The sequence below is a fragment of the Solea solea genome, chromosome 10, assembly GCF_958295425.1.
Source record: "Solea solea chromosome 10, fSolSol10.1, whole genome shotgun sequence".
Taxonomy (NCBI): Eukaryota; Metazoa; Chordata; class Actinopteri; order Pleuronectiformes; family Soleidae; genus Solea; species Solea solea.
In genome coordinates, this window is record NC_081143.1 from 6420792 (window position 1) to 6430247 (window position 9456).

The 9456-nt window shown below is 38.4% G+C and overlaps 1 protein-coding gene across 1 annotated transcript; it reads right to left on the bottom strand.

Moving 5' to 3' along the window:
- Positions 1–1329: 1329 nt before the first annotated feature.
- Positions 1330–4531, bottom strand: sfrp2 (secreted frizzled-related protein 2). Its single transcript, XM_058640519.1, has 3 exons — positions 3920–4531; positions 3563–3643; positions 1330–3414 (listed from the first exon to the last, which is right to left on the bottom strand). Exons 1-3 carry the CDS (start codon positions 4419–4421, stop codon positions 3110–3112), a joined length of 888 nt encoding a protein of 295 aa, XP_058496502.1. The 5' UTR covers positions 4422–4531; the 3' UTR covers positions 1330–3109.
- Between the last annotated feature and the right edge of the window lie 4925 nt (positions 4532–9456).

Genomic DNA, 9456 nt, shown 5'->3' on the forward strand with positions numbered 1-9456 from the left:
GTTTTATAAACCACATTTTCAGCTTCCCCTTCTTCAATTAGCTTAAAAAAAGCATTCCTTTTTTAAGTAAATTGGACATCTGTTGTTCTTTATTGGGGGAAAATATACCTTTATAGAACATACTTTTGGAAAGCAGCCATATGTACCTCTGTGTTGTGGAAAATTAATAAAAAGTAATAATAAAAAAATCTCTGTTTTTGAACATTATTATTATTATTATTATTATTATTATTACCTGTTTGTTTTCTCATTTTTTATATGTTTTCCTGTGTAGATTTTCCTGACATGGATGATAACAGGTACAACCTGATGTTAATTTAATAACAAGTCAAACACACTCTCGTTAAATGATGTTTTTAGTGGACAAACAAACATCCTTTGAATGCGGAGGGACAACTGTTTTGTTTCCCATGTATCCAGATACATATCTTACCATCTTATAAGGTTGAGATACAAGAATGTGATGTCCTGCTCTCTTTGAAATCAGTGTAATGCACATTACAGACTGCAGTGTCTTCATGATAAATGTGATAACTCAGCAGCTCACGTGGTGAAAATGTCTAAACATCCTCACCAAACTCTGCTCAGTACAGGTTCTAGGTTCAGTGTAGGTAAACAATCATCCATCGTACCATAACATGGATGGGACTCACTGGAAATTATTACATGTGACTATGTGTGTGTTCTCTCTCTGTCAAAGAAGTTTTTTTGATGGCATTTGTGTGTGAGGGGGAACTTGAGGGGATGAAGGTAGATTCTTGCAAAACTATCTGGGACATGGGATTTAAAGTGATTTTGAATTGACTTTGAAATAACAATAGGTACTTGCCAGAATAAGGGTGACAAAGAGCAAAGGATTAAGTGAACTCTCCAAAGTTTAAGAGAATATGTTAAATTTGTTAAATTAATAACCCAAATGTTAAATTTTTTAAAAAGAGTTTGTGAGCAGAATATTCTACAGTGATGAAAGTTTTTGAAACACTTCCAAAAACAGGTGCCATTGCTACATGTGGCGTGTCCACACATAAAAAACCCTTAGAATTAAAGTGGTATCTTTATGCACACAAGGCTTATTCAGCACAACACAGAGATTTGAGCATTATCCTGTAATTAAATTTGTTAATGGTTCAAATGTTTAGTTTAAAAAAAAAAGGATGTTCTGATGTTAAACAGCACAAAATAGGCAACTGCTCCACAAGAGGGCAGTGTTGATACAATTACCTCTTGTGCTATAACTGTGGCCTTTAGGACTAATTGAGTTTTCCCTTTTTTTATTCAAGAGGATCATTATTATTATATTGTATTTTAATGTAATCATATTTCAAAAATACTTTTTTAAACATGGCAACTTTTACTTAATGGAAAACATACAATAATACAAAGGATAGTATTAGATATTTACACAGTAACACTTTTTTTCAAACACACACCCATCAATCAACACTCAAGATATTCACCATAAAAACAAAACGAAACACTGTGACACTCAAACAAACCAAAACATTACATAAGTTTAAATGACATGAAGGTCAGGAGTAGAAAAATATTGCTTTTATCATACTGTGGTAGAAAAGTACGCAGTGGCTGAAGTACAAAAAAGAGAATATAGCCAGCTATCTCTCATTTCTTTTGGATGAAGAAAAGGTGGGGATACGAATATAAAACTTTTTGTGATCCATCACAGCACTGACATGAGTGACACAGATTCAGATTCAACTCACAAAACCACTACAGAATCATCAGGGCAGAGAGTAGTGTTTAAAAATGATCCTAATTCCTAGTTCGGCAAGGTTTTAATGTCCCTAAGTTACGTTATCGGAGCTCTTTAATAAAGCAAATGATTTAATTGTGGAGTCTTTCTTGTAGCACAGATATGTTTTGAATAGGAGTTAACACTGTGGGAGGCCTCCTTGAATAAAAGTTAGACACACATTTCTTTCTAACTCCACAAAAATATATATATAAAAAAAGTATATGTAGGTGTGATAAAGTCACTTTATAAACTTTATATGTCACAGGAAGCCACATGTGCCAATGATCATCAGAGTCAGTCATCTTCAATCCTGCACTTGAACCTTGAAGCTAAATTTAATCCTAACAATCCTAGCAATTAACTGCAATTAATGAGGTGACAGCAAAGATGGCGGGGGTATGGGGTGACACCTGACAAGTGGCCACTAGGTGGTGGTAGTGAGTGGGTTCCTTTAGTGCAAAATGAACATTTAGTCTTTGGCTGAAAGTTAAAAACTAACAATACTGTCTGTTTCCATTTGCGTCTGTGATGTTTTTCCCCCTTGACACCAACCCAATTTTTTACCTAATTCTTAAAAGAACGTTGTTTCAGTCCATGAACAGAATAATCCATTCATATTCCTGTTTAGTGTACATGTTCCAGAAAATAAACAGACTATGACTCACATCTTCATTAATGAGTCATGTGTATAAATGTAACGGTCAAGCATGTCTTGAACAGACCTTTTTGTTCACTGCAGAGATTTGTCAAATGAGATGATGAGACTGTATCATCTCTATCATCATAAAGTTGCATTAACAACATGTCTAATGGTGGCCTAAGACTTTGGCACAGTACTGTATAATGCCAAAATCAGAAAATTCCACCTCACAAACCGGTTATTGCTGATTCTGTGACCTTATATGGGTTTAGGAAATCAGAAAATTCTGCTTTCATGCCGATAACTGCCTAAATTACATTAATATTGGAATTTTGCTGTCTAAGTAAAAGTAGTCTATGTCTAAACCGGATATAACACTGTTGAGCAACAAAGTTGGTAAATAAAATGTTACACAAAACCTTCAAAAACATACGATTTACAGTTGTGGGCTCAAATAAATGGACGTTATCTTGTTCACCTCGACTTATAATGCCTCATAATACCTTTTTTTTTTTTTTTTTTTTTTTTTTTTAACCTAACATTTCACAGAATAAACTAATGAAAGACACATGAAGTGATGTGTTTTCAAAGGCCAGGGAAGCATTTTTCTTTCCGGGGGCTAATCTTCATGAAAGTATGAATGGGGAAAGAGCTCTACCAAACCTTATCTTCAACAGTAACACATGCAGTTGGTTTTTTTTTGTTTCATTTCCTTTCTAACACTGGAGCTTGCGGATGCTGCGAGAAATCCTCTTAAACTCGCGCTGTCCCTTCTGCCAGCGCTTCAGCGAGGTGATGACCAGATGGCCGTCCAGCTTCTGGCCCATGACCAGGTAGGCGGCGTTGATGTCGTTCATCTCCTCGCAGATACACTGCAGGCCGTCCTTTAGCCACAGCACCGTCTTCCTCAGGTCATGCTCTGTCACGCCTTTCAGCTTGTAGATGGTCTTGCTCTTGGTCTCTGGCACTATCTTGGTGTCCCCGTTGATGTAGGAGATCTCCTTGACCTTGATCTTCAGAGCTTAAACCGTGAAGCAGAGAGAATGAGGATAGGGGGAAATGGAAGCCATCTGTATTTACATGGTTTGGTGCTAAAACTGAGGCATTTTGGAAAAACAAAATCACTTATTTCCTACACACTTTCCTCAGACACTTCTGGGTTGACTTACCAAAGTCATTCTTACACAGGTTGTCAACAATTTCGTTGTCGTTCTCATCGGTTTCCTTGCAAGCATCACACACTCTGGGCACTGAAAGAAACACAGTGGACACAACTGACAATCAGTGATTTATCTTAGACTGAAATGTACAAGCAAATGTTAGGCAGCCTGTAAAAATAAAGTAGGATTAGTATAACAATGAACACAAATAACATTTCCAAGTCCAAGTGAGTGAATTAGTGACGTATGTGCATGAATGGTTACATTTCTTCTATAAAACGGAAAGATAATCTCTCAATCCTTTCTCTTCCTTGAGTTGTTTGAGCAGCTGACTGAAGTAGACAGTAATGCAGTCTCGTGTTTTACCTTCTTTCGTGGCTGGCACAAAGTTGTCCATGCCTGCAGGCGGTATGCAAAGGTCGTTGTCTAAGGGGAAGCGGTCGCAGTCCAGCATCTTCGGCCACGGGAAGCCAAACGCGGACATGACGGGCGCGCAGCCGTGTTTGACGCTCTCGCACAGAGACCTGCACGGCTGTATGGGCTCATCCAGATCATCCAGACACACCGGAGCAAAGAGGGAGCAGAGGAACTTTCTTGTGTCGGGGTGACATTGTTTCTGGACCAGCGGGATCCACGACGAAGCTTGCTGCAGAACTTCATTCATGGTTTCGTGTCCGAGCAGGTTCGGGAGGCGCATCTCCGTGTACTCTATGTCGTGGCACAGGAGCAGGTTTGCGGGGATTGGTTTGCAGTGATTCTTTTTGTAGAATAAGTCATGCTGGCCAAAATTGTATAATCCGTGAATGGCCTCCAGGCAGGGTATTGTTATCAGCCACAGCAATGCCACGTTTGAAGTAAAGACGCTCATTTTGGCTGCGCGTAAAAGTTGTAAAAAATATGCGCTCACTCAGACTTTGTGGAGCGTGAGTCTGCGTGGATGGATGGAGCTTCTGTCTGTGGCCAGCCCCCCAGTGAAACAAGAGGTTTTCTTCCACGCATGCTGGGTGGAGTCTGTCCACGGTGCTTAAAAGACTACTTCATCACTCAGCATGTTTGGTTTATCAGGTGAAAAAACAAACAGAAAAACCTCTGATTTGTTATCTCAGGGTCAGATATACAGCTTACATACCTATGTATGTATGTATATATATATATATATATATATATATATATATATATATAGCTATATATATGTATATATACACACATACATATACATGTATTGTTACATTTCTTATTTCTAATTGTAGCTCACTTTATCATCCTCCTAACAGTTTCTCTCACTTGCCCCTTCATATGGAAATCATAACAAACTGTGTCTGACAGGTTTCCCGCTTTCCAGCCAAATCAGCAGAAACATATCCAGAGTGATCCCTTACCTTACCTTACACTGCTCTCAGACCTGTGCTGTAAATAGTTTAGAAATGTTGTCAGTGGGGGCTTTTTGGCTCTGTTCACTGGAGCGTTCATTTTCCATCATTAAGAGTGCGGTGGTGAAATCCTCTGGGCATGGCCCGCAGGTTCATACCACACCATGAAATATTGTTCATCGCACCAGTGTGAGAAGGAGACCTCCACTCAGCACACCCAGGGGTGAAACCAAATCTGCCTCCTCCTGCTCTGCTGCTCTGGCTCTCATCTACTCTCAGACCCCCTTGAGCTACAGTCTGGTCTTCAGACAGTGGTGGTGTGGTTCTTCTCAGGCTTCACCTTCCACTGAAATAAGCCAGCGCACCAATCTTCAGTGTAAAAAACTAAAGCTTAAGGAACCTCATGGACTGACAAGTTCACCCACATCAAACTAGTCACTATATTTCCAATGATATTCTTTCTTTAACATATGCAGATTTTGTTCCTAAAGATCTTTACCGTCACTGCTCCGTCTTTGAACCTTCAACCTTTTTTACTCAGCAGCTCCTTCGATCATTCAGGAAGGTTATGAGTCACTTGTTTTAAAATACAGGGAAAAACTATCCATGTTGAAATTACAGCTGTAGTTTATTTGCTACGAATTAAACCTGTCATTAAAGTTTATTGCGCTACATGTGCCCAGATTTTTTTATTTTCATTTTTTTTTGGAGCCGAAACGGAGACAGGGGATATTTTGGCAAGCGGTCCCAATTAATTTGATTTTCTTTCCATATTAAAACTAAACAGAACCTATAAATAAACCTGTAATATGACAATAGGGTTACATGTATAAAGTGATGCAACTTTAAGTTTGGTGTTATTTTGCTATTGAAGAGACCTATTTCTAACAACATTTACACTATATATTGTATTTATAAAGTGATGAAGTTAATGAAGTGATTGAAAGTCAATGACATTAATCCACAAATGGCCAGAGTTCACAATTGATTATTCTGTTTTGTCTAATTAAGATCTTAGTTCTGGTTGAATAAATACTTATTTTTTGCTTCTTATTCTTACTGATAAACCATAAACCATCATTCCCTAAACTAAACCTAAAAGTGGTGGACGATTAGAGGTTTTTGTCACGGACTTTTAATTTAATTACTTTAAAAGAACAAAATATACATTATTTCCAGTAACAGTGTTTATAATCTGGATTATTCAAAGAGCATGTTTACAATGCTTGTCACATGAAAACTATTCCATTTATAAACAATAGAAAAAAGGTGTCAGTGAGTTCTGTAATTTGGGTGAACAAACACATAAAGCAAAAAAAAAGGAATAACAACATGAACCTACATTTTTCTCCAGTCAGTGTCAAAGGTTTAACTTGCTTTAACAGGGCAACTTTCCTCCCTGTTTATCCCCTTTCCTTCAAAGAGTGTTAATTCTATTTCAGGTCTCTGTAGAAACACTTAAACAACATTTAAGAGCTTAAACCCCCGTTAACCTGCAACTGGACTCCTTTCAGACGAACAGCAGGTCGGCTGGCTAATCTTTTTTTGGGTGACTCAATGTGATCAGCTGTAAACAGCCTTCTGATGCACTCTGAGGCACATCATGTATACACTGTACATATACAGAGCATATGGTAAACTAGTCCAGTTGATGTGTCCCAGATGCCTCATTTCATCTTTAAGAATTAAAGGGTATAAATGAAGGAAAGGAACCAAGAGCAGATACATGCTAGGACTGGATCAAGCCTCGCCGAGCATAAGGCTTTATTTCTCCAGATAAAATGCAGCCTCGATTAACAATTTGGTTTCACAGACAGTTAAAGTCAAAAGGCTGAGGTAAACCGATCCGAGCCCTGTGCCTTAAGTCACCCCAGCAGGTTCTGATTACAACTCTGTGGAAATGAGACACAGCTTGTCTCGACCTTCTGGTCCATCTGTTGTTTGCTCTTACTCTTTTCCCCCCCTTTTCTTATAAGGAATCAAGGCTTGGACTACTCTCAAAAACAATCACAGAATGTATAGGACTAAGCCAAACTTCAGTTGAGATGTTTTAGGAATCAGTTTACTGAATGGCGGTGAAGGGGAGCGATGTCAGTATGAGGAGCATCAAAACCATTCGAGCTGTTATACAGTAAACCAGTATCAAATCCTATACCTTATAAACTGCAGTTCATATAAGTCGTTTAAAAAATGAAGTAGGGAAAAAAAGCTTTATAAGCTTTAAATTATAACACAATATTTCCTCATCATAGCAGTGAAGATATCCATGATGACATAACACAGAATTGGTTATGAGTTTATTAAGTGCTTGTTTTTGTATGTAATGATGAATACATCACAATAAAAGCATATCTATGATGATCAAACTATTAATACCAAAAACAGAGAAAAAAATTGAAAATAAAGTAAATAATAACATTGGCAGGTGTATATACATATGCAGCTGTGTGTATACATATACATATGTAATTTAATGTTTCATATAATTAAATAAAATTTTATTTAATTCAATTTTATTTGTATAGTGCCGAATCACAACATACATTATCTCAAGGCACTGTACATCGACAACATCATCAGGTGCAGAGAAACCCAACAAATCACTAAATGAGCAAGCACTAGGCATCAATGGAGCGAAAAATACTCCCCTTTAAGAGGAAGAAATCGCTGATGGTACCAGGCTCATAGATGTGCAGCAATCTGCCTCGACTTGTTGGAGTGAAAGGAAAAATGGGGGAAAAAGTAGAGGTGTGGGACAGAAATGGAGGAGAGAAATGACAAGAGAGAGGTGCAGGAGCAGATAACCAACATTTAATAAAGCTATAGTAAAAACTAGTGTCTAATTGTTTTAATTAATATACTATACTATAATTGCTAGCAAATATATTTATTATTATAATATTCTGTCATTATTCTATCACCTTGGCCACACACGCTGTGTTTACAAGGAAGAGGAAGTCATGGACTATGTTTTCATTATAACATGAGATTAAGTGGTGGGCTGCATGAAATCGAACGGTGGGCCGCATGTGGCCTGTGGGCCACCAGTTTGACACCTCTAGCTATTGGAGTTTAAGGAAAATGGCATCTAATCAGGTTGTGCTATGTTCCTTATGTGTATGTTACTGGCAACTAAACCAAGCCTGATTAAGCCGTGCCATGAATGTCTACTGGTCCACTTTTGTACCGGGTGTCCTTTTTTTGTGAAGAATACAAATACGTTTTTATTTATTAGTGTTTTTAAGTTTATGTCAGACAATCTCAAGAAAATACTTGCGTGTTTGTCTGAAAGCAGTGAGAGGAATTTAGAAAGTGTTTAGAGATGGACCAATGTGCAATAATTTTAGCCTTTAAATTGGATTTTATGACAGTTACTCAATTGTGGGATAATGTCAGCACTTTTGAATTTTTGAGTTTTGTATGACCTGACTGCCAACTGAGAATCAACCATACGGGTCTGAACATTGCCCTAAAGTTCACTAATGAGCTTGTTAACTTCAATCACTTCTTCTACATTGACATTTAGGAAGGGATTTATCCCGTTCAAGAGGAATTAATCTCATTATAGTTCAAGAGTCCTATAGATTGTCCATGCTAGGGGTAATTGATGGTCCCATTGTACAGGTCTAATTGGCTCAGTATGGTGTTTCAGAGCAACCGTAGGACACGTAGACAACTCAAGCAGGCTCTGGTTTAACTGTGTAGCAGTATATATTGAAATGTAGCCTGTTATTTTATCAGTTAACTTGAAATAATACTTCTGTACTGGACTTGTTGGCTTTTTCTGTGACCAGACCTCCTTCAACTAACTAAATTAGTGAGTCTGAAGACCAGGTCTTTGTTTTTGCTTGCATAAGTCTACTGAGGTCTGCTACTGTCCCTCTAGACGCCCTCATGTGATTTTTTACGTCTTGTTAACTAATCTACAGTGCGGCATTGTCCGTATTGATTCCTGTGTCGGACGTTGTGCTCATGACTCCAGTGACGGCACTCTCTGACCAATCAGTGGCCGTGCCGAGCCATCCTACAACTGTATAGTGTCATACTCCCATTACTGTCTTTGTGCTAAGCTAAGCTAACTGCTGAGTGGCTGTAGCTTGCCAAGCCTTTGCTTTGATATCTTACAATGACAACTACACCGGCCAGTAGTTAGTGCATGTACAATCATGACTCTCCTCAGTTTCTCAAGTCAAGCCTAAAGCCCGTCCAGATTTGTGTTACAGAGACAGGCAGGTTTATGCTCACAAGACGTCCGTGGGTTAGTGTGACAGGCAGATCCTTCTATAGGGCCCTGCTCTTTGACCCATGACCGATACTGAAGCTGGAAGACTCACACTGTGAAGGACTTTACAACTTAGACCAAAGTACAAGCAGCTCAAATCAGAGAAGTGTTTTCTGACTGACCCGTACCTGATCTCCACCCCATGTGGATAGGGGCAACCTGCAGTGGTGCCCCTTGCCACCTTCACACATTCCTTTTTAGTTTTTATTGAGTAAATGAGTATTTACTGAATCATTTGTGGACAAAAATAA

Bases quoted from the DNA above. Each gene is read 5' to 3' on its own strand.
- sfrp2 (XM_058640519.1), bottom strand. From the start codon at position 4,421: ATGAGCGTCTTTACTTCAAACGTGGCATTGCTGTGGCTGATAACAATA. The intron at 3,644-3,919 runs GTAAAACACGAG...TGTTTCTTTCAG, and splicing joins TGTGCCAGCCACGAAAGAAG to TGCCCAGAGTGTGTGATGCT. The intron at 3,415-3,562 runs GTAAGTCAACCC...TCACGGTTTAAG, and splicing joins CCTGTGTAAGAATGACTTTG to CTCTGAAGATCAAGGTCAAG.